The sequence below is a fragment of the Pistacia vera genome, unplaced genomic scaffold (genome assembly GCF_008641045.1).
Source record: "Pistacia vera cultivar Batoury unplaced genomic scaffold, PisVer_v2 Contig405, whole genome shotgun sequence".
Lineage (NCBI taxonomy): Eukaryota > Viridiplantae > Streptophyta > Magnoliopsida > Sapindales > Anacardiaceae > Pistacia > Pistacia vera.
In genome coordinates this window covers 1709178-1735765 of record NW_022196230.1, presented here as the reverse complement: position 1 = coordinate 1735765, position 26588 = coordinate 1709178, and the positions used below count along the sequence as shown (strand labels likewise).

The window sequence follows — 26588 nt, the reverse complement described above, 5'->3', positions numbered from 1 at the left end:
TTAAACAATTACGTGTTTGGTTAAAATACTTATAGGTAGTTAACGTGTTTGATAAAATATAGTTTATAAGTATATTTTATTATAAAATAACTAAAAATAATATTATATTAAATAAAGATATAATATAAAATTTTAAAATTAAACAAAGATAATGTGGTAATAGTACCTTTTTTTTTTTGTTTATAAGCTCAACTTATAAACTCCAAAAAGTTAAAAACAAACAGGTTAGCTTAATTTTAGAGCTTATAAGCTAGTTTGACCAGTTTATAAGCTTAGACAAACACCCCCTTAACTGGCATACCTCCTACATTTGCATTTAAAAAAATAACCTTGCAAATATTTTACAATTTTTTTGAAGTTAAAAAAACTGACGTGGCGCACTTACGATTTATTAAACATGTAAAATGGATTAAACTGAAAAAATTTAAATATATGTAGATAATATTATAATTAACGGAAGTTTATTTAAATTTTAAAAATTAAAAACGACCCCCACCCGTCAAAATCGCTTAATCGAGCCATATACCTAAAGAATGACCGATGAACACCTTTGATTTCTCTACGATTTCCAACGATAAAAGTGTCCTATTTCCGGCAAATATTTGATCATAAAGCTTCCTTACACAAAATCATGGCTGGTATTCACAAAGAGGAGGAAAACCCAACCCCACTCCAAATCCTAGACTCCGACGGCGGCGACTATTCAAACGTTGTCGAAGAAGACGCTCCGGTGGATCATCCGATGAGTCAAGGTGGTCCAGAGGCAGAAGAGACAACAGCAGCACAAGAATAGAGAGAAGAATCGAAAAATGGTTCTGAAGAGGAGGACGTCGGCGAGAATTCAGGTGAGGAGGAGGACGCTGGTGAAGAAAGGGTACGTTTTTTACTTGTGATTTTGAATTTGATGAGAAATTTGATTGATTTGTGCGAATTTGGAGGATATGTAGTTGGTTTTATTGTTACAGTGGTTATGGCGTTTTATCGAGCAGTTGGCCGGGATCGAGAGAGTGGCTTTGTTTGGGTTCCAAAGGATGGGGGAAGGCAAGAGAGGCCGTAGGGAGGTTGTTTGTGGGAGGTTGGAGGGCTGGGGATAGCAGGAGGTGGCAAAATAGGGGGCCTAGAGGGTTGCCCTGCATATTGCGTGGCCAGCCCCCTTATTCCGCCACCTCCTGCCATCCTCAACCCTTAAACCTCATGGAACCTGCCACAACATTGGGCATATGGATCCTTTTTGACTGACCAGAACCTAATCAAAGTCATTGTTGATGTTGTCATCAAAAAGTATGAAAGTTGGACTTAGAAGTTTGTAGTTTATGTGATGTTGTCTAATTGGGTTGTCTTGAATAATTGGATTGTCTTGAACTAGATCAGCTGGTGTTGTTAGGCGTCAGGTTGTTGATACTTGGGTTATGGTGTTATGTATGCTTTATGGCCAAGGCCAAGGTTGGATAATGTTAGAAAGGGTGTTGTAGAAGAATACGGAGAGGTTGTTGTTGTTGCTGTTGATGCTGAAGGTGAGCTGGATAATTTTGGAGGATAGGGAAGTGGTTGGAGAGAATGATGAAGAGGGGGGATGGAGGCTTCCAGCCCTGCTTTTGTTTTGAGTGTACGTAGGACATTTATTTGTTGTATATAATGTTGTAATTTAATGTAATTGACACATTTCAAATTTGTACAAAAGCAATTCAGTATTTCTTTCCCTCTTTTGAGTTTGAGTTTATTTAGTATTCTTGTTACATGGCATTGATGTGTGGATGCAATTAGGTTGTCAAATTCAGGAGAAAATATGGAATTAATATGTGTTGGTGATTTAAGTTTGTCAAAATTCAAGAGAAAAGCTGGAAAAAACAAGGGGGACTAGTGCATTTAACGCTTTATGAAAGCTGTCCTCGCGAAATTTCCCCTTTTCATCCACCACTAAGTATAGACCATGACCTCCAGCAGGGAAAATGTAGTGCTGAAGGGGTGTTGGTCGATAGTCGGTATAAACAATGTGACATGGTTGTTGGTGGACCTGCATCAAAAACACCACAACAAGCAAGCAATATTTCCATTAACAGCTCAAATAAACTAATTTGATCAAATGAGTGATCTGAAATAAGAGAACAGGGATCAATAATTGCACAGAGATGATATAAACTGACAATTCTTATGGTCTTCCCATTCCAGGTTTTAGAGAAAATATTTCAAGTTTCTCTTCTAGATTAGATAAAAGCAAAGTCATCACTGTTAACAGGAAACAACCCATATGTTGCTCAATATACTCTACTCTTCTGAAGACAAGGACGATGTGAGCACTAACAAGCATCGTAGATAGTTTTAAGTAAAACAGATGATAAAGACTTCTTTTTACAGGTTTCAATAAGAAATATGGTAAACAAATTCAGGAATGGCTTGAGTAAATCACCTTTGCAACCCAATCAGCAAATTCCTTTGCATTTGGCACAGTTGCCGAGAGGAATACAAATTGAGAGTTCTTAGGGGCCATAACAATGCTCTCTTCCCATACCACACCTCGCTCCCGATCACGCATGTAGTGTACCTCATCAAATATGACCCAAGCCACCTCTCGCGTAACTTCCGAACCTTTATATTGCATGCTACGCCAGATTTCAGTAGTCATCACCTGAAAGTAAACTACATATAAGCAGTCCATAGATTAAATTGCTTCAAAAGACAAAAACTGATATTACCAATATGACCTACCAAACAAGAAGCATTTGGATCAATTGTTACATCCCCAGTCATCAAACCAACATCTGAAAACTCTTCTTTAAACTCCCTATACTTTTGGTTGCTAAGTGCCTTAATTGGTGAAGTATATATGACCCGTTGCTTATTCCGCAACGACATAGCAATTGCATACAATGCTACTACTGTTTTCCCAGCTGAAGTATGGGCTGATACCTATCAAAACAACGATACCAAGCAATTTATATTATGAAAAAAGAATACCTCATTAATTTCAAATTCAAGCTCACTTCTAACATCAACAAAAGCACTTCCAAAAAGTCAAAACCGCAGTAAAAAGTAAAGCATGGAGAAGCACTTGAAGGTGCACTTCAATTGAGTACTAGTAATTTTCAAGTAAAACAATACCTAAATTAGTAAAAACACTTGAATTTTTCTTTGGAGAAGCAATTGATAACTGCTTTCGAAACAACGCTCTACGTAATTTCACAGAAAGCAGTTTTCACCATTCTACAAAAGAACTCCCAAACCCAAATTAAATTTCATAAGGGTGGGGCTACTTGCATCCAAAAAAAAAACCCTACACACCCATTTTGCTAACCACACACGGTAACACTATTACTACAACTATAGATATGATTTCTTTAATCAACTTCCAACAAAAAAATTCGTTTTCATTGAGTATTATATCCAATTAAGCACTAATCTGTCAATTTAGTGGTAGAATTACGAAAGTATACAAACTAAAATCTATTTAAATTCTTAGTACAGAGTTTCCTTAGAAAAATAAGTATTGAGAGTCGGTTTCTTCATCGTAAATAGTCCCACTCTTTAAAAAATTATAGTTTTCAACACAAAAGCTCATACATATATACAAAACCAAGCAATAACCAAACGAATAATCAATCAAAACCATAAAAGCAAATAAATAAACAAATTAAAAACGAACTAACCATAACCGACTCGCCATTATCGAGACACTTAATAGCTTCGGATTGGAAGGGGTCGAGAGTGAAAGGGAACTCCTTTGCTGGTTTGGACTCATCTTGAGTTCCGGTGGCAGTTGTTGTAGTTGAAGTCGGCTCATAACCTGGCGGATACGACACGTCGTGTAAGCAAGTAACAGTTTTTTCGACCAAAACGGCGCCGTTTGAGTTCTCACTTTGGTGCTTCTGTGGCGGTGTTGAGCCCGACGGCTCTTCAATTGACTTCCTCTTTAGTGGATTCATTGTTTAACAAAGAGTTTAAGTGAAGAATTGAATAGGGAACCCTAAATGAATCAAATTTGGATTATAAACTCTAAACGGTTCGTCGTGGTCACGTGGTGGCCCGTACGCGGCGTGCGGCGGAGGCGAACGATTTTGGTGAGCGAGGAAGGAGGCGACAGTGAAGAGTGGTTTGATTGAGCGGCGTGGAAATTTAGGGAATGTTAGTCTAGCTTACGAAAATTAGCAAGTGATTTAACCATTTGAAATTTAAACAATTACGTGTTTGGTTAAAATACTTATAGGTAGTTAACGTGTTTGATAAAATATAGTTTATAAGTATATTTTATTATAAAATAACTAAAAATAATATTATATTAAATAAAGATATAATATAAAATTTTAAAATTAAACAAAGATAATGTGGTAATAGTACCTTTTTTTTTTTGTTTATAAGCTCAACTTATAAACTCCAAAAAGTTAAAAACAAACAGGTTAGCTTAATTTTAGAGCTTATAAGCTAGTTTGACCAGTTTATAAGCTTAGACAAACACCCCCTTAACTGGCATACCTCCTACATTTGCATTTAAAAAAATAACCTTGCAAATATTTTACAATTTTTTTGAAGTTAAAAAAACTGACGTGGCGCACTTACGATTTATTAAACATGTAAAATGGATTAAACTGAAAAAATTTAAATATATGTAGATAATATTATAATTAACGGAAGTTTATTTAAATTTTAAAAATTAAAAACGACCCCCACCCGTCAAAATCGCTTAATCGAGCCATATACCTAAAGAATGACCGATGAACACCTTTGATTTCTCTACGATTTCCAACGATAAAAGTGTCCTATTTCCGGCAAATATTTGATCATAAAGCTTCCTTACACAAAATCATGGCTGGTATTCACAAAGAGGAGGAAAACCCAACCCCACTCCAAATCCTAGACTCCGACGGCGGCGACTATTCAAACGTTGTCGAAGAAGACGCTCCGGTGGATCATCCGATGAGTCAAGGTGGTCCAGAGGCAGAAGAGACAACAGCAGCACAAGAATAGAGAGAAGAATCGAAAAATGGTTCTGAAGAGGAGGACGTCGGCGAGAATTCAGGTGAGGAGGAGGACGCTGGTGAAGAAAGGGTACGTTTTTTACTTGTGATTTTGAATTTGATGAGAAATTTGATTGATTTGTGCGAATTTGGAGGATATGTAGTTGGTTTTATTGTTACAGTGGTTATGGCGTTTTATCGAGCAGTTGGCCGGGATCGAGAGAGTGGCTTTGTTTGGGTTCCAAAGGATGGGGGAAGGCAAGAGAGGCCGTAGGGAGGTTGTTTGTGGGAGGTTGGAGGGCTGGGGATAGCAGGAGGTGGCAAAATAGGGGGCCTAGAGGGTTGCCCTGCATATTGCGTGGCCAGCCCCCTTATTCCGCCACCTCCTGCCATCCTCAACCCTTAAACCTCATGGAACCTGCCACAACATTGGGCATATGGATCCTTTTTGACTGACCAGAACCTAATCAAAGTCATTGTTGATGTTGTCATCAAAAAGTATGAAAGTTGGACTTAGAAGTTTGTAGTTTATGTGATGTTGTCTAATTGGGTTGTCTTGAATAATTGGATTGTCTTGAACTAGATCAGCTGGTGTTGTTAGGCGTCAGGTTGTTGATACTTGGGTTATGGTGTTATGTATGCTTTATGGCCAAGGCCAAGGTTGGATAATGTTAGAAAGGGTGTTGTAGAAGAATACGGAGAGGTTGTTGTTGTTGCTGTTGATGCTGAAGGTGAGCTGGATAATTTTGGAGGATAGGGAAGTGGTTGGAGAGAATGATGAAGAGGGGGGATGGAGGCTTCCAGCCCTGCTTTTGTTTTGAGTGTACGTAGGACATTTATTTGTTGTATATAATGTTGTAATTTAATGTAATTGACACGTTTCTTATTTGTACAAAAGCAATTCAGTATTTCTTTCCCTCTTTTGAGTTTGAGTTTATTTAGTATTCTTGTTACATGGCATTGATGTGTGGATGCAATTAGGTTGTCAAATTCAGGAGAAAATATGGAATTAATATGTGTTGGTGATTTAAGTTTGTCAAAATTCAAGAGAAAAGCTGGAAAAAATATGTATTGTCCATGATCGCTTAAGAGATATGTGAACGACTACATAAATCGCTTAAGCGACCAAAGGTTTTCTATACAGGATCGCTTAAGCTAGAAAATAAACCGCTTAAGCGATTGTGCATCTAGGAACATCTAGATTCTGCCATGGACATGATTGCTTAAGCGATTCATGATCACTTAAGCGACCAAGGGTAAAAGTGAAGAATTGCTTAAGTGAGACAATAAATCACTTAAACGATCGTACATATGGACATATCTTGATTCTACCTTGGACTTGATCGCTTAAGCGATCTTAAATCACTTAAGCGACCAAGGGTAAAAGTGAAGAATCACTTAAGCAAGACAATAAATCGCTTAAGTGATCGTGCATCTAAATAGATCTTGATTTTGCTTTGCACTTGATCGCTTAAGCGACCAAGGGTAAAAGTGAAGAAACGCTTAAGCGAGACTATAAATCGCTTAAGTGATCGTGCATCTCGACAGATCTTGATTCTACCTTAGACTTGATCGCTTAAGCAACCAGTGGTAAAAGTGAAAAAAAGCATAAATCGCTTAAGTGATCATGCATCTAGGCAGATCTTGATTCTGCCTTGGACTTGATCGCTTAAGAAATCCCAAATCGCTTAAGCGACTAAGGGTAAAAGTGAAGAATCGCTTAAACGAGACCATAATCACTTAAGCAATCGTGCATCTAGGCAGATATTGATTCTGCCTTGCACATGATTGCTTAAGCGATCTCAAATCGCTTAAGCAACCAAGGGTAAAAGCAAAGAATCGCTTAAGCAAGACAGTAAATTGCTTAAGCAATCGTGCATCTGGGTAGATCTTGATTCTACCTTGCATGTGATCGCTTAAGCGACCAAGGGTAAAAGTGAAGCATCGCTTAAGTGATCGTGATTCTGGCTTGTACGTGATCACTTAAGCGACTGTACTAGATCGCTTAAGCGACTAAGGCTAAATATACATGATCACTTAAGCGAGACATGAAATCTCTTAAGCAATCCAGTATATTTAGATTATTTTTATTATGCCTTTCACAAGATTGCTTAAGCGATTTACATTATCGCTTAAGCGATGAAAGCTTATAAACACTAGATTGCTTAAGCAATTCGATTCCTCTTTTTTTTCTTTTTTTCTTTTTTTGAGTAGGTTGTCAATCCCATATTAAGTGACGTTAATGTGAACTTCGGACGTTCACAACATGACATGATTATTAACGTTAATGTTTAGCGACATCGGTTATTAACACTTATTAAGGCCAATTAAGAAGGATTATTTGCAACCTAATTCCATCAACACATATTAAGGTTACAACCGTATGATATATGAACGAATGTCATAGCGCACTGGCGTGACATGTTAGTAGAAACGTACCTCATTTCATAAATATGGATAATGTATTTGAGAATGATTAGATTGAAATAAGCTTCAATTTTTATTGTACGATTAGTTTAGTGGATCATGATCTGTCTTGTGTCATTTGATTTGATTATTTATATCACTTAATCGATTTTTTTTCAAAATTATATTTTAATTAAACTAATTTTTTTACATTTGTACATACAACATGGAAAAGAAATATTAAAGTATAAAATGATTCTATATAATACAAATTTTAATGTTTATAAAGTACCAAAGTAAATTACCCTTAATCGCTTAAGTGATATATGATTTCGCTTAAGCGATCCTGTCTATTTAGCCTTGGTCGCTTATGCGATAATAAATCGCTTACACGATCTTGTCAAGGCAGAATATAGGTCATCCGACTATACTGGATCGCTTAAGCGATTTTAGGTCTCTCTTAAGCGATCCAGTATATTTAGCTTTAGTTGCTGAAGCGATCATATCCAGTCGTTTAAACGATTACGTACAAGCCAGGATCAAGATCACTTAAGCGATGTTTCACTTTTACCCTTGGTTGCTTAAGCGATCATGTCCAAGGCAGAATCAAGTCACCCCAGGTGCATGATCGCTTAAGCGATTTAAGGTCTCGCTGAAGTTATTTTTCATTTTTACTCTTGGTCGCTTAAGCGATCGTAGATCAAGGTAGAATCAAGATCACTTAAGCGATCATAGATCAAGGTAGAATCAAGATCACTTAAGCGATTCTTCACTTTTGATGAATCGCTTAAGCGACCAAGGTCATTTTGCTTCTTATCTCACCGATCTTTGATATTGTGCACGTTTGAGTAAGAAATTATATTTCGTATTGTGGGTGAGCTCTATATTCAATCATAACCATCCATATTTGTGAAATGAGATACGTTTCTACTAACATGCCAAACTCGTGACTAATTCAGTAAATTGATTGATCGATTGACTTAATACGACAATTATGTTGATAATATTTATTTTGCCTATCTTACTTCTTTGGGCAGCAATCATTGTCGTACAGAGGTAATATGCAAAATTTTACTTACTTAAACCCTTTTTAAAATGGATGAAAATGAAAAATAATTAATTTGATTTAATACGTTATAAAAGATGATTTATTTAAGGTAATAATTAAATTTAAAACATAAAAAGTTGAAAACAACAACTCTTCAACGGTTGACCTTGGCAACTCTCTCGATTTCATCATTCTTCTTGATGACATAGCTGGAAATACACGGACATAAAATTAGTTTAATTCACCACAAAAGAGAAACGTAATAACTTCATTAGATCGCTTAAGCGATCTGCTTGTCAGATCTGCATATAAAAAAAGATCGCTTAAGCCATCTGGTGGTCACCAGATCTGATCTGAGCAGCAAATCGCTTAAGCGATCTAGTGTTCAGATCTGATCTGAGCAGCAGATCATTTAAGCGATCTAATATTCAAATATGCAGATAAGAGTAGATCTTAGGTCGTTTAAACGATTTGCAGATAACAACCGATCGCTTAAGCGATCTTATGTCGTTTAAGCGATCCGATCTTATCTGCAGATTACTTACTTTCTTGCTACGATCAGTTCAAACCTAATTTTCTAGATCTGCATGTGATCAATTTTGGAAACTGCTTCTCTTGTGGCCAGGTTGCTTGCAAATTGAGCATTTATTCATCCTCCGGGGAACCTCATAGGCTGATGGAATACGCTTAACTCTTTCTCTCCCCTTTTCTGTCTTCTTGAATGGCGGATGGATGATAATGTCAACCAACTCTGGCGGCACCACCCACTGCTCTTCTGGAGGAACTAGATATATCGTTTCCAAATAAGCCAACATGTAGTGATTTGCCATAAAGAGGGGGGAGCAAAGTTCCATGTAAATTCTTGAATCAAAATCTGGCTTCCGTTGGTGTTTTAGTGCTGCTAATGCATGAGGACAAGGTAAACGTTGAATGTCAAGCACTTTACAACTTCAAGTTTTACTAAGAAGGTTAACTAAGGCATCCGAACCATAGCCGCGCACAGTGAACTCTTGAGCATTAAAAGGATTGGCAAACAGTGCATTTAATAGTTCCATACGTTCTCACAATAACTTTTCAGCTAACGGAACAAAGGTTGCGATAAAATTATCTGACTCCGTACGACGCTCATGGAACCACCGTGACAATGTCCTCTGGATTGCATAAAAAATGGCAACTATTGGAAACTCTCTTTCTATTAAAAACTTCGAATTTATGGACTTGGCTATGTTCGTGGTCATGACATCAAACCTTCTTTCAGGAAAGTAAGCTCTACTCCATCCTTTGAAACCAACATCATACTCAAGATACTTAGCAATTCTATCATCCCTGATTCGGATTTGCCAAAAATGCTCCTCGAACTCATCAACTCGATAAGCTTTTGCTACCATGTAATATGTTTGAAAGAGGCCAACACGCTTAAACTTTTGTTTTATGTTCTCACCAAGGTGCCAACAAAATCTGTGATGTGCTTGAGGGTAAATAGTGGCAATCCCCTTCTTTATAGAGTAGTGCCTATCAGATATTATGCACAACTCGTCACTGTCAGACACTATTGTAAGTAATTGCTGAAAAAACCAAGTCCACAACTTGTCGTTCTTAGAGTTAACCACACACCATGCAACGAGATATGTGTGATTCTCATTGTCCTGTGTAGTGGCCACCAACAATGTACCTCCATACTTTCCCGTAAAAAAGAAACCATCAACAACCAACACCTTTCTCATGTTTACAAAACCCCTTATAGCAGCACCGTAAGTAATAAAAAAATATTTAAACCTCATATTCTTGTCCCACTTCAAAGCCGTCTTGCTACCTTGGTTTGTCAACTCAAGCATATAATGGTACGCTTCTAATACTGCGTACCCGTGCTCCAGCGTGCCTCTCACAAAATCTTGTGCATTTTGTCTCCCTTTCCAACATTTCTAGTAACTAATAGCGCATCTCAACTCTGAGCGCACAAGTCTCTGAATGTCCTTAGGAGATGGATATTTCCCTTCAACAAACTGACTTTTGACAAACTGTCCAATAACATCAGTGGAGGCTTGTCGATGCTCACTTGAAATATGTCCCAACTCACGTGTGTGCTCACAGGTATGTGTGCTAACAATAAATTTTTCGGACTCCGCCAACATTCTACAATAAAACAACAACTTACACTTTCGGACACGACATACAAACATCACTACCGATGAATTAGACTTTTTGGTGATGAACTCAAAATTACCTCTCACGGCAACAAGTTTTAACTCCCTCACCACTTCCTCTTTGTTGTCAAATAAATACCTTACGAGCAAGTCCGATCCATCAGTAAAAACATGGTTGATTCACTACTACCTGCAATTGCCACCTCTAAACTTGCATCAAGGACCATAGTGTTCTCTTCCTCATAAACTACACCTTCTACATAATCTGTATTTAAAGGAATCTCTACATCTGCAGGAACATGTATGGGGTCCTCCTTGTTAACATTTTCATTCTGCCACACATGACCAACCTCTTCTATAGTGTCCTCCTCACCACCCAAATCACTGCCTACTCTTGATTTTTCAACTAAGAAATCAATGCCCTCATAGTTCAAATTAAAACCAGCATTCTCTCCACCAACTTCCTTGTTATCCTCTTCCTTTGAACCAACTTCCAATGGTATATCTACAAAAGAAGCCCTTAAAATCGGCCTCGAACCATTATTGCCCACATCAATCATATATAACTTCACACCTTCATCCGACTTTAATATAGCAGGAGATACCTTATATTATTCAGGAACTCTGCTTAAAACATACTTCACAACTATATCACTACGTGAGCAACTCAAATCACCTCTTCTAATTATTTCATCAATCAACTCATCAAAACTAACCTTTATGTTCACAGCAATTGGTATAACTTCTTTGCTCTTCCTAATCCATTTCCAGTAACTTTCTTCCTCCACCCACTCACCAAAATATTCAGCATCCAAAACAACTTGTCTCATGTCTAATAATAGCCAAGTACTTATAATGCAAGAAAAAAAAAAATTATTAACTGATGTATTAAAGGTTGAAAGATTTTAAAAAGCATCTGCAAAGTCGCTTGAGGGATTTGGTGTATCATTTAAGCGATCTAGTATATCACTTACTGGATCGCTTAAGCGATCTTCTGCCATTTACTTGATCGCTTAAGCGATTTGCTGCCATATACCAAACTTATAGCAGATCGCTTAAGCCATCTTCTGCCATTTACCTGATTGCTTAAGCGATATGCTGCCATATACCAAACTTATAGCAGATCGCTTAAGCGATCTTCTACCATATACCTGATTGCTTAAGCGATCTGTGATCTGTTGCATTATACCAGACATACTAGATCGCTTAAGCGATCCATCATATCCAGAACACATTTTCAGTCATCTCCACCTACAATCGGTGCTACCAACCCTAGCTACCCACAATGTAAGAAAATAGTCAACAAATTTCACTCATTTCAACTTGCATTACATCAAACAAACCCAACAACCTAAACAACTAAATCAAAATCATAACACAAACCCAATCCATCATTAAATCTTTGTAAATCGAAATATAAAATAGAAAAGGGAGATAAACATACCTAGATGAAATGTCAGGAGGAAGAGAATGAGGATTTGTGGTGGAGAAGATGTTAATGGCAAAGGAAAAAGATAGTGTTAATGGCAGGAAGAAGGGGATGTGCAGGAAGGAGGAAGAAGAAGATGTACAGGAAGGAGGAAGAAGAAGATGTAGACAAAACTTAGAATAAACAGCAACCAGAGGATGGATGCGTTAATGGCGGGAGGAAGAAGAAGAAGATGTTATGTTTGGGTTTGTTTGCAAGAATTTCAGGTTTTTGGGGACATATTATAATTTTTAAAAGATTACACAATACTTCATTAATCCTAATTAAGTCATAATTAGTGTTTAATTGTTATTAGTTTGTCTTAATAAAAAATAAAGCCATTTAGTAAAGACTAAAAAACTACATAGCCTTTTAATCATTTGCCCCTTGAGCGGCTTGTGTATTTTGTTATTTAATTTCAACGTTTCACACTTTCACTTTTTTTTTTTTACCGTGATATTATTATTTAATCAAGGTTAGTTGTTAACCCTTGTCAAACCAATTTGCGCGCACCTCCTTTGGGATGAGAGTTAACAATTTTTTTATTTTTTAACCAAATATCCGAATCAGCTTCCACGCACCTCCTTTAGGATAAGAGTTGTGATTCAAAAACATTATAATTATAATTATAATTGTCAAAAAAACCAATTAACTAGAGATTTGTTAAATATATGCTACATATTAATAAAAACTTGTAAAATTACAAATTTTGATTCTTTATTTTAAAATGAGTTAATTTCATTTGGAGAAATATTAAATACTTCTTTTATCTCTAAATCTTCTAAGACATAACAAATATCAAAACTGCATACTTTCTAAAATCATTTGAACGTTTAAGACTTAATTATATTTTTGAGTGAATGAAATCAATCCTTATAAAAGCAAGTCTATTTTCTAACGTAATAATATAATTTATCTTTATATACTTTTGTGAAGTTGACATATGATAATGGATGCGTAATGGGATTATCATTGACTCGTAAAAATAATTTACTTCGATAAGTTAATTTGAAAAGTGATTATATATCAAACAGATTATGGAATGATATGATTTTATAAAAGGATTACAAAAGTAAAATTTTATGGCCTTGAGGGGCCGTTTGGATGGGGTCAATATTAGATAACTGGGGTAATTTTTTAAATTGAGCAGATGACGATGTTTGGTTTTGTTTCCATGCTGCCCCAACAGTTGAGCCTTTGGTCCAATTACCTTATATTTTAAACATTTACAAAACACTCAATTCATTGATGCAGACACTTTTGTCCTCGCTTTTAAATTTTTCGAACGACATTGCCCTTGTTATTGTCATTATTTACAGAAATGCATTATACCAGAACAGTCCACCACTACCAGCCCGTCGCCCACCGCCGGTAGGGATGTTCAAAAGCAGTTAACCGCTTTTTGACCGAACCGAAACTGAACCGGTTTGGAGGGAAAACCGGTTTTTCGGTTAACCGATTTCCCTTTTTTTTAAAACTTATTTTTTTATTTTTTCCTAATTAAATTGTAAATATAAATATTACATATCCAAATAAATTAGACATTCATATATCTATTGCCACTATTAACAATACATTAAAATATTATTATTTTTATTTAATATTTATATATATATTATATTTATATATATATATATATAATATTATAATATTGTTAAACCGGTTCAAAAAACCGGTTTCGGTTAACCGCTTTTTATTTTCTCCCGAACCGGTAACCGAATCGGAAATTCGGTTTTTTGAATTTTTCGAACCGTAACCGAACCGTTTTTTCGGTTAACCGGTTTTTTGGTTCAGTTATCGGTTCTGTTCGGTTTTTGCATACGATCGACTGTGCGCTGGTGAGGCTTTTCACTGCAAGATCTATGGCCGTTTCATGACCAAAGATGTGGCACTGCCAGTTGTCGCCAGTTGTGGTGGCTTGCTGGCTGCAGGCAGTGGCTTCGGGTGGGTAAGGGTATTTTTGTTAAGTTTAAAATGTTTTTGGTTGCTAGGGTGTTTTTGCTAAATCTAAAAATTAGGGGATTAAAAGAAACTATTCAAAAAATAATAATAAAAAATACTGTTATATTAATATTTAAAAATGAGGGCAATTTAGTAATCTATATAACATACCCACCCTTTATCCTCCCAACCAAACATATTATTTACCAATTTATTCGAACCAACCAAACATATTTTCTAAACATTCCCAATAATCTTCAGGGGGCGTTTGAATCATATAATGTTTTATTATAGGGGTATATTATATTAACAGAAAGAAACATCACCTTGAAGATAACTAGAATGTTTAAAAAATGTGTTTGGTTGGTTCGAATAAATTGGTGAATCATATGCTTGGTTGGAAGGATAATGGATGGGTATATTATATAGATTAATAAATTACCCTCCTTTTTAAATATTAATATAATAGTATTTTTTATTATTTATTTTTTGAATTTTTTTTAACCCCCTACATTTGAAATTTTGCTAAAACACCATAGCCATATAAAACTTTAATTTGTAGCAAAATCACCCCTACTTACCCTAAGCCATTGCCGGCAGCCAGCCACCACCGCCGACAGCCAATGAAATGGCGCATGACTGGCCGTATATGGCCGGTCATGCGTCAACAAAGCCGAAAATGTCAGAAACTAGCCAAATCTATAGTCATTTCACGGCCACAGATCTAGTTGTGAAAAGGCTAGATCTTTGGTTGTGAAATGTCACAGCCAAAGATCTGGCCTTTTCACGGCCAGATCTATGGTCGTTTCACAGCCAAAGATCTAGCCTTTTTACGACCATATCTTTGGCCGTGAAACGGCCATAGAAACGCTAGATCATGACCAGCCAGATCCCGCCGATCGTGCACCATTACGTCGACGGCTGGCGGTGCTCTTGGGTGGCTAGGGATATTTTGTTAACTTTTAAACTTTTTGGTGGCTGTGGTGTTTAAGCTAATTTCTCAAATGTAGCAGGGCTGGGCTAATTGTTATTTGGTAGACATTTGAAGGCAATTGTATTCGAAATGGTTTTTAATTAAGGGCAAAATGGGAAGAAAAATCATATTACCTTAGTAATGTTTTAATAACACCCCATAGTAAGGTAATAAGATTACCCCCCATATTACCAACAATAACCACTATTTGCAATAAAATATTATTGTAATATTTTATTACTTGCAAACCAAACATAGAAATCTTGCAAAATAAACAAATATTACCCTCATTATCTTATTTACCCCCGATCCAAACAACCCCTTAAGGTGATCTTTTATTCCGTTAATATAATATTCCCTTATAATAAAACATTATATTATCCAAACGGCCCCTTAAGATGTAAAGTAGGGGGATGGGCGTAAGGTAGGTCGAGGCTGGGGACCCCATTCTCTAACCTCGTCCCCACCCACCCTATATGCGGGGAATTTGCGAGAAAAATTCCCTACCCACACAAATTCACCCTCCCCCCCGGGGGTCATTCCCTGTATGATTTTTGTTATTTATTAATTATTTGTATATAATCTATAGACAGTAACATAAATTGTTTGGTTTTTTCCCTGCAATTTGCAAATGCTTAAAACAAATTAAATTAACTGACTAAATTTTGATAATTGTTTTTTTTTTTTTTTTTAATGGCTACAAAACTTTATTATGTGAATTACTGTCTATGAAAATTAAAAATACATGTAAGATTGATAACACTATTTTGTCATAATCAAAGCCTATTAATAAAACTATAATCAGAGATACATCATACATCAAGCCTTTGTAATTTGTAATTTTATAAACCATTGAATAAAAATTAAAAATTTAATATAAAATTAAATATTATAGAGTATTTAGAAAAAAATTTGATATTTCATAAAATTAATAAAACTATATTCAATTTTAACATAATTTATTTAGTAAATTAATTAATTGATTCATAAATCACTATCACCACTCCAACTAATTTGAATTTTCATAATTGAATTTGTATAATTTGATATTTTTATTTGTGCAATTTGTGTATATTCTTGTATTGGTTTTTTGATAATCTAATCAAATTTATTTTGGGGGGCAAGTGGTCCTTGAATAATAAGTTGGGACATCAATCTTCTAGAGAATTTTTTGAAATTAACCAAATAATAATAGATTGATTTTATTATTTGATTCCTTCCTTAAAATTATTTTTTCTATATATTTAATACAAATATTATAAAGTATTATAAAAATAAATATCTAATTTTTATAAAATTAAACAATCTTCAAGTGTCCATGTCCAATTGTCCTTGACTCCATGTCACCATGTGGCAAACAAGATGTTTAGAATATTTTAGTATAAATCAAATTAAATATTTGAAAAAATTTAATGATTAATCTCATGTAATATTATCTAAGAAAAACATGCATGCAAGAATTAATTGTCACTAATAATAAAATAATTCAATCACATAACTTCTACAAACACAAAAACATCTTTTAGACTTCTATTAAGTAGCAATTAAAGAAATCAATAATATGTATAACAAAGTAACAATAAAGGTGCGTTTGGATCGGGGATATATAAGATAATGGGGGTAATCTTCGTTTATTTTGCAAGATTCCGGTGTTTGGTTTGCAAGTAATAAAATATTACAGGAATCTTTTATTGCAAATAGTGTTTACTGTTAGTAATGTGGGGGGTAATCCGATTACCTTGTTAGAGGGTGTTATTAAAACATTATCGAGGTAATCTGAATTTTCTACCTATTTTGCTCTTAATTAAAAGTCATTTCAGACACAATTGCTCTCAAATGTCTACCAAATAACAATTACCCAACCCCTCTACATTTAAAAAATTAGCTAAAACACCCCTACCACAAAAAAAGTTTAAAGTTAACAAAATATCCACAGCCACCCAAGACCACCACCAGCCATGATGTGGCGTTTCTATGGCCGTTTCACGGCCAAAGATGTGGCCGTGAAATGGCACGGCCAGATTTGGCCTTTTTACAGCCAGATTTGTGGCCGCTTCACGACCACATCTTTGGCCGTGAAATGGCCATAGATCTAGCTATTTTTCGGCCATGGATTTGTGATCCATGACCATTTTTGGCTTTGTCAGAGCACGACCAGCCATATATGGCCAGTCGTGCACTATTCCATCGACTGCCAGCGGTAACCGGCAGTGGCTTGGAGTGGATGGGGGAGATTTTGCTATAAATTAAAGTTTTATATGGCTCAGGTGTTTTAGCAAAATTTCAAATGTAGGGGGTTAAAAGAAATGATTCAAAAAATAATAATAAAAAATACTATTATATTAATATTTAAAAAGGAGGGCAATTTAGTAATTTATATAACATACCCACTCATTTATCCTCCCAACCAAACATATTATTCACCAATTTATTCGAACCAACCAAACTCATTTTCTAAACATTCCAAGTAATCTTTAAGGTGATATTTCTTTCCTTTAATATAATATCCTCCTATAATAAAACATTATATGATTCAAACGCCTCCTAAGAATAAAGAAATATAACAAAAAGAATAAAACATTAGTAAATGAATTAAGTTCTCACTTATAACTATAAGGGTGTGTTTGGTTCAGAGAATATTGTATTACTAAGAATGTTATATTAATGAGAAGATAGATTACATTGAAGATTAATGTGAATGTTTAGGAAAATATATTTGGTTAGATTGGAATAAATTGATGGGTATGTTATATATGTTTATTGAGAGGAATAAATTAGTGGGTATGTTATATAGATTATTGAATTGCCCTTCTATTTTAATATTATTATATTACTATAGATTATTTTTTAACAGCCTATATTTGTTAATTTAGCTAAACACCTTCACAATAAAAGTTTAAAAATCAACTAAAGCACCCCAGCCACACAAGAGGACAACTGGTCGTTGGTCACCACCATCGGACGACAGACGAAAGTTTTCAGAACAACGCATGACCGACTGGATCTAGCCGATCGTGCACCAATATGAGTGCTTCTGACCAAATTCGGAAATGGCCAGATCTACAAACAGAGATCTGGCCTTTGAAGGCCAGATTCTAATCGTTGTTAGCGGCCAGATCACTGCCAGAATTTGGCCATCAACGAGCAGATATTTGGTCATAGATCTGGTCGTTTCCGGCCAAGTCCATGGTGGATCTGGCCAGAAAAGGCTAAATTGGCACACGACTAGCCAGATCTGACCGGTTGTACGCCGTCCTGGCCATGTCGGTTAGCAGTGGTTCCTGTTGAGCAGTGGTGGTCTTTGGTGGCCTGCAATTTGTTTTAAGTGTAAAGGCATTACTGTCTAAAAACTTAATGTAAATTAATTTCAAAATAAGGGCATTTTTGTCCAAAAAATTTATTAATAAGGGGTAAAATTGTAATAAAATTAACATCACCAAGTAATCTTAAAATACCTAAGAAAATGAGAGGTAATCAAATTACCACCTATATAACCAATAATAATTATTATTGGTTTTGGAAGGTTACTGGAATCTTATATTACTTGACAATCAAACATGGTAATCTAAGTAATATATGATGACATTACCTCAGTAGAGGGAGATGATCCCCAACCAAATGCCTTCTAAGAGTAGAAGGCGTTTGGTTTTGGGAATGTTGTATTACTGGGAGGTAAGCCTTTGGTTTCAGGAATGTTTTATTACTTAAAAAATAGGATTACCTTAAAGATAGATTACCTTGAAGATTAAGGGGAATACTATATTATATGTGTTTGGTTAAATTGGTGGGTATAAATAATTAATATGTTTGGTTGGGGGGAATAAAAAAATTCCAGGAGAGCCATTCATTGAATTGCCCCTCTTTTTAAACATTATAATAATAATAATAATAATAAATATTATTATTATTATTATTATTTGATTATTTAGATTGTTACTTTTACCCCCTACATTTGAGAATTTAAGTAAAACGCCCCAACCACAATAAAAGTTTAAAATTTAACAAAATAACCCCTGATCACCTAAGACGATTGTCGGCTGCCAGCCATTGCTGACAGTCATTGAAACGGTGCACGACTGGCCAGATCTGGCCGTTTATGGCTATGAATCTGGCCCGAAATGACCAGATCGCTGTATGGTCGGCCAGATGCAGTCGGTTGTGCACCGTTTTGGTGACTATTGGCTATAGTTGGTGGTGGTGGCTGGCGGTCGACGGTCATCTTGGGTGGCTGGGGTGTTTTGGGTGGTATTCATGTAAATAGTTTTCATAATAAGGGCATTACTATCCAAAATTTTAATTATTTGTGGGTAAAATAGTAACATGTATTACGGGGCATTTCTGTCCAAAAAAATTAATTTATGAGGTTGCAGAAGTCATGTCGTACAGTTGGGCAAATTGTTATTTGGTAGACATATGAGGGCATTTATGTCTGAAATGGTTATTAATTAAGGGTAAAATAGGAACAAAATTAAGATTACCTCAGTAATAAAAGAATAACACCCCCTGAGATGGTAATCTGATTACCTCCTATATCACCTATAGTAAACACTACTGGCTTTGCAATATTACCAAAATCTTTAATTACTTGATAACAAAACATGGGCATGTCCAAAATAAAAGATAAATTACGGAGTTATCTTCCTACAGCCCTAACCAAACGCACTTGGAATAATATATTAATGGAAAGATGGATTACTTTGAAAATTTCTGGAAATGTTATATAAAATGTGTTTAGTTAGATTGGAATAAATTGGTGGGCATGTTATATTGATATGTTTGGTTGAGAGGAATAAATTGATGGGTATATTGTATAGATTATTGAATTGCCCTTCTTTTTTAATATTATTAATTAGATTATTTTTTTAACCCCCTACATTTGAGATTTTAGCTAAAACACACCCATAATAAAATTTTAAAAATTAACAAAAACACCCCAACCACCTAAGAGGACAGTCGGCCACCATCGCGGGTCGGTAGTCGTCGGAATAACGCACGACTGACCACATCTAGTCATCAATCTAGCTGTCGTTAATGGCTAGAATATGGCCGTAGTTTCCAGCCAGATCCATCCAACAACAACATCGACGCATGTCCAACTAGATCTGATCGATCGTGCATTTTTTTGGCAACTGCTAGTTGTCGGCCAGTGGTGGTGGCCAACAGAGGTGATGGCGATGGCCAGCAGTCATCGGAAGGTGCTGGTGGCCAATGGCCAACGGTGGCGAAGACGATGGAGGCGATGGCAACGGTAGTGGTCGGCAAGCGTCGGAAGGTGGCTGAGGTGTTTTGGGTGAATTGTTTTAAGAACAAAGGTATTAATGTCGTAACATATTATCTGTTAGGGGTACAATTGTAACAAAATTAAAATTACCAAGTAATCTTAGAATATCTAAGTGTTCGCTTAGGAGTTTCATGGTAGAGGTTATGAGGGTAAACCACCGTAGCGGTTTTGAGGGTAAACTACCGTAACAGTTTTGAAGGGTTCTTGGTAGTGGTTTTTAAAACACCCAACCTATGCTTGGGAGTTTATTTTCCAGCGGTTCTGACAGTTTTTTAAAATGATAAATTTATATATATGCCCATAAAAATACCCCAACTTCAACCAGTACTTGGGAGTTTTGTATTTTCAATTACAAGGTAGGGGTTCTTTATTTGTTTTCTACTTATTAGTATTTTATAACTTCAAATGTGATAAAATCTCCTTATCATTCTTCGCCATTCTTTGTAGCATCTGGAATGGTTGAAAAATTGTAGCTCCACTTCTCTAAGAAAGCAACTAGAAATGAGATTTTAATAATTTTTTTTTTNTTGTCCCTCTACGGAACACTTATTTTAAACATTTTGATATGTAACATTTATGGATATTATGTTATCTAATCTTTTAAGAAATTAATTCACTTGATAAAAGGAATAAAATTTTACAAACCCTTATTAATTTTATTTTTGAGAGTTATATGAATTGAAATAAAGTGGACTTTATTGGCAGGACATTTTATATTTGTATTAAGGTTAATTTATTTATTTATTTTTTTTTTAAAAAGGCTAATTAATTAGCGCATATACGAAAGATAAATTAACAAAATTCCATCGATCCATATTCCCCTCTTTGAAAGGGATGATGCTATAGAGTACTGTAGACGAACATCTTCCTCTTCTATAAAACAATGGACATTTGTAAAGTAAAATTTCTGAAAATAGCAAATGGGAATCAGCCACGTAATAAGAAGAAAATATTTCTGTAATATAAATAAGGCCAGGACGATGCTTTTGCCTTTTGGCTATAAAAAAATTGCCAATAAAAGGGAGACCAGGCGTTATAAAAAGAGAGCATACGGTTCTGTCCACAAAACTTTAAACTAAAAATCGCAACATCTTTCTCTGCGTGTGTGCATGTGTGTGTGATTCCCACTTGCACTCAGAAATACAAAGAAAGAACGAACAATTAATATTTGGTCGTTATTGGATATCTAGTAGGAGTAGAAGACTCCAATTCCATCGATCTCTTACCCTATTTTGCATTTAAACTATAAAAAGATAATGTCATGCAACCTGATAATACACTATATTTATCTACGTACTTGGACTCTTTCTTTGTTATCTTTCACTGATTTTGGTTCAACTGCAGTCTGCCACGCTTTCCATTTGGTAATGAAACGGCTGCTTTCAGTTGGAATTGGGCAAGTTGCTGAATGCATTCATCCACTGCTGGCTAGCTACCTATTTCATCCATGCATGTGAACTAACTAATTAATTTTTTTTTTAACTTTAATTAATTAAAAATAAAAAAAAATTATTTTTATCAAAATGTACATATTGTCAATTTTGACCTTTGACCAAATATTGTGCTGTCAATTATTAGTTAGTTATTTCTTTAATACAACTTGCCCATTGATTACTTCACACTTTATTTTCTTATTTGTTACATCTTCTTTTAATTTAGTTATTATTATGTTAATTTGATTTCTCATTCAAAGATGTGAACCTGTTTTCTGAAATTACCAAAAGCACCAATTGTAAAGGCAACTCTTAATTACAGATTATTATTTAAATGAAATATCACAAATTAATTATAATTTGTAATAAGAGTTGTTAGATATAATCCATGATTAATGAACGGTACTTATGCCTATGTATGTTCTGTAAAAATATATATTAGAGAAGATTATTGTCGGGGTAAAAGTTTTAAAATTATTAAATATAATGAAAGCTATAATCATTAATTAAAAAATAAAAATAGAATTTTTTTATTAAATTTTTAATGATAAGAATCTCTTTTTTTTTTCTTTTTAATTTTTAATTGGTACATATTTGTACTTTTTTATGTGCTACAATTTATTGTGTCTCCATTTTTATAATACAAAGTATGAATTCTTTGAATATCGAGTTTCTTATCAAAATTAAAAAGTTATCTATTGTACAGTATCAATTATGAATCGATTGTTAGACTAATATCTAAAATAATTTACAACAATTTTAAATATCGATTTAAGTAATTAATTTGTTCTTGTTTAAAGTTCCTCTCCCTTCTTCTAATTAATTTGTTTAGTTTACTTCATTGATTGATTTTCAATTATTCAAATTAATATAAGATTAACAAGATTTATACCTAACTAAAATATTTAAGTAGGACAATTATAGTGGCATCTAATTAAAATGAGAATATAAATTGCCTCTTATTTTCTAATTTTGTGGGTTATTATTTATAAGATTACATGCAAAAGAACATATTTTTAATTTTTTTAAAGAAATAATATTATGCTAATTTGATTATATATATAATTACCTAATATATATGTTATATTATTGACAAATAATATCATAATAACATAATTTAGATTCAAATTTTTATGTTGTGTATATGTAAATGTTATTCTTGTAAAACCCTAGGGCAAAATAGTTGCCGCGGGGGTGGGGGGTGGGTGGGGTGGGGTGGTAAGAGGGTGGGGGAGCTGGGAATAAAAACTTTCACCAACCCACCCAAACAAGTTAGGAACAAATTAACAACACCAACTAAGATAAGCAATAAATGAGAATGATGCTAAACAATAAAGATGAACAATAATAAAGAATAAATGAGAGAGAGTTAAAAATTAAGCAATAAATAAGTGCAAATGATAATGATGCTTCAAGTATTTATGCAATGAATAATAAATGAGTTGAGAGAGAATAAATGCTCAAAGATTTATAGTGATTCGGAGCTCTACCCACAAACGTCCTATCCACTTCTTCAAGGTAACTTCCTTGAAGTTCCACTAAAATCGAATTGCGCCAAACACACTAGTTAGACAGGATTTCACCTCTTACAATAGTTTGACAAAATTTCACTCTAGATTTACAGGATTTCGCCCACAAAGTGTTTGATTAAAAGTGTGAGAAAGATTTCTCTTAACTTAGGCTTGAACACTCAATAAGAACAATACTCTCAAAGGTATAGAAATGAGTGCAAGAAAGTGATACTTTGGCTTGAATTTTTAGCTCAAGGGATTATGTAAGAATGTTTTGATATGACTTTGAATCTCTAATATTCTCTCTAATTTTCTAAGCAATAAGATGCTCTATTTATTGCTTGTTATTTCCCTTGGATGCAAAGAATCGTTGCTGCATTTAATGCATGTCTAAAAAGCATATAGACACATAGGAACGGACATTCCACCATCAACGGTCGTTCTTGACACCAACGGTCAATTCGTACAGCTTTAGGATTTCTAGTACGATCATTCCACCATGAGGAACGGTCGGACCATTGGCTCCTTAAAATCCATAAAAATTCCAGAAGCATGCACGACTTCCTAAAACGTTAACAATTAGGCCAGAGCGATCTTTGAGTGTGAACAGTCATTCCACCACGGAGAATGGTCGTTCCACTTTTGATACTTGAACTTCAACTTGATTTTCAAGACTTGTCTTCCAAGATTCATCAAAAGCACAAAGTGTTTGAATTCTGAGGACTTTGACTTTTGACTTAGATGGAATGAGCGTGGTGCTTGGTTGTGCTTCTGTGAGCGACTAAACTCCATTTGGGCTAAAAACATGCACGATCACACGAAATGTTATCATGCTGAGAGAAACGTGTATCTGGGCAACTTTGTAACATTTGTCCTGCACAGTCATATCAACTAGGAAAAATGCATTTTGTTTTTTTGTTATGACTTATTGTCATATCTTAGCATATTAGTTAGATAACCAAACAACTCTTTGGTTAGTTTTGACACATCAAAACATATGAGGGCTCAACAATTCTATCTGTTATATTATTAATAGATAAAATAACATATATTTAATTTTAAATAAATTACATATATTCTTGCGAATAAAAAATTCAGATAAAAAAATAATTAAAGTAAAAGTAAAACCATAATTATACTAATCCTGTCATAATTAATAAAGAGTAAAAATAAATTGCAATATTTTTAAAAGAAAAATTTACCAAAAAAATAATAATAAATTAAGGGGAGGAAATAATTATCATATTAAAAAAAATAACTTGTGGTTAAAGACCTTTTTGTCCTTGATATATTTGCCCCGGATCCAATAAAGTGCCTAACTACCCTTGATATATTTAAATAATTACATAATTGCCCTTTGTATATAAACTCACTTTTTCCACGCACAACACACCAGACACAACCCTTATCCATAGCTACATATCTCGATTCAGCCAGTCAACTGCAAGCATCCTCTCTAGTCTCGTTTATATGTTCAAGCCATTCTCTTGCTTAATTATAAATTTGTAGTTTTTTCATTCTTGCTCTTTTCTTTTCCTTCTTTTCAGAAGGTGTTGATATGTCTATATTTTCCTTATTGTCTACCTTGTATATTCCTTTTTTCTTTTTTCTTTTTTCTTTTTTCTTTTTTCTTTTTTCTTTTTTTTTTTTTTTGGGTAGAAACATTGATTGATGATCAAAACAGAGGTTATGTACCCTCTTAACATAATCTTTGTTAATTTAGTGAAAGAGTATCAATCAAATGCAATATTCATTGGTTTTTGTTAACAGAGGTGTTGTTATGTTGATCTGCAACAAGAGGGCTTTACAAGGATGCTCGACATTTGCCGTCGACGCTCGGTGGTGGTTGATGGATTTTGGGTGTTGGGTTTTTTGTTGTTGGCTTGTAGTTTATTTGCGTTTTGGATGAGATATGTGGTGTTTGATCATAGTTTTGTGGAATAATCGTCGTTCCAGCACTCGCTTAGGTGGATCTTGCCCTTTCCGTCGCTTTGATTGTGCGGTGATGGTTTCACCACCATACAATTGCTGTGACAGTGGGTGTTTTGTTAGTTCTCGAACCTACAGATGTCGACACAGGTGTAAATTTGGTACTAACATTTTTACCTTATCCTTTTCCCCCATCCAATCCTATCCAAATACATAATTGTTTCAATATTTAAAATTCTCTTCAAAATATAATATTATCCTATTCAACTTAAAATATTTAAATTATTTTTAACCTTTTAAATTTATTAATTTACCTAACTACCTCAACATTAAAAATTCTATTCAACTCAAAATATTTAAATTATTTTTAACTTTTTAGGTTTATTAATTTAACTAACTACCTCAACATTAAAAATTTATAAATTGCCAAAAACAGCTACATTCACATTTGTCAGATTTCGGCCACCATCATCGGGAGGTGGTCGAAATCTGTTATAATGGCGTACCATTGGTTATATATAGTCAGTAATGCATCAATCTAACCTTTTTGAATCAGATTTATGACCATCAGATCTGTTGATGGTCATATCTAACCGTTAACGACAATCATATCTTGGGAGCAATCATAGAAGATTTGAGCTTCAACAGAACTTCAAGATCATTATATCCATAACAAACTGAAGATAGTAAGAGAAACAGAGAAATGAGGAGGTGAAGATTATTACTGTTTGTATTTGTTCTTGTCTCTATGAATGTAGTGTTAGTTCAATGGATACAAAGTAGCCAGAAATTGTGTAACGGAGTGCCCTGTTAAAGGAAATCCGAAATCGCAGCCTCCTAGAATCATAATTTGAAAGAACAAACATTTTAAAAATCAAAAGCAACCCATAAAAACTGAAAGCTAAGCAGCCTCCAAGATATGGCCATCATCAACGGCCAGATCTGGCGGCCGTAGATCTGGCCTTTTTCGGCCAGATCTAGTCGGAATATGTCAAATCGGCACACTACCGGTCATATCCAGTCAGTAGTACGTCATTACGACAGATTCTGACCACATTTCGACGGTGATAGTCGAAATTTGGTAAATGTGGGTGGATCGAGGTGTTTTTGTAAATTTATAAACTTTTATTGTTGAGTCTGTTTAATTAAATTAACAAACATAGAAGATTAAAAATAATCTAAATATTTTCAGAAAATGCTATTAAAAAATGTACAAAAAACTTTTTAGAATACTACTCAACTCAACTTTTTCCAAAAGAGTATTATAAAAACTCCCAAAATAATGAACCAAACGGAGCCTATATCTCCAACCTACAGGTGTTGGTAGGGGTGTAAATGCTAGATCTCTAACCTATGGTACATGGAAAATTTCCCGCGAGGATTTTTCCGGAAAAAACCCCATATATAAACCGGGGCGAGGACAAGGGTCACCCCTCCCCCGCAGGGCAGAGACGGTCCCCATCCCTGCCCGCACCCATCTCTAGCTGCCAACACATTGCACATGT

The 26588-nt window shown here is 34.7% G+C and overlaps 1 protein-coding gene across 1 annotated transcript; it reads right to left on the bottom strand.

The window, feature by feature from the left end:
* Window positions 1-1192: 1192 nt before the first annotated feature.
* On the bottom strand, window positions 1193-4063 carry LOC116142137 (DExH-box ATP-dependent RNA helicase DExH9-like). Its single transcript, XM_031427576.1, has 5 exons — window positions 3645-4063; window positions 2707-2907; window positions 2408-2626; window positions 1850-2014; window positions 1193-1246 (listed from the first exon to the last, which is right to left on the bottom strand). The coding sequence occupies exons 1-5, from the start codon at window positions 3918-3920 to the stop codon at window positions 1193-1195; spliced, it is 915 nt and encodes a 304-aa protein (XP_031283436.1). The 5' UTR covers window positions 3921-4063.
* Between the last annotated feature and the right edge of the window lie 22525 nt (window positions 4064-26588).

Bases quoted from the DNA above. Each gene is read 5' to 3' on its own strand.
- LOC116142137 (XM_031427576.1), bottom strand. From the start codon at position 3,920: ATGAATCCACTAAAGAGGAAGTCAATTGAAGAGCCGTCGGGCTCAACA. The intron at 2,627-2,706 runs GTAGGTCATATT...GTTTACTTTCAG, and splicing joins ATCCAAATGCTTCTTGTTTG to GTGATGACTACTGAAATCTG. The intron at 1,247-1,849 runs GTTTTTTCCAGC...GACTTTGATTAG, and splicing joins TAAATGCACTAGTCCCCCTT to GTTCTGGTCAGTCAAAAAGG.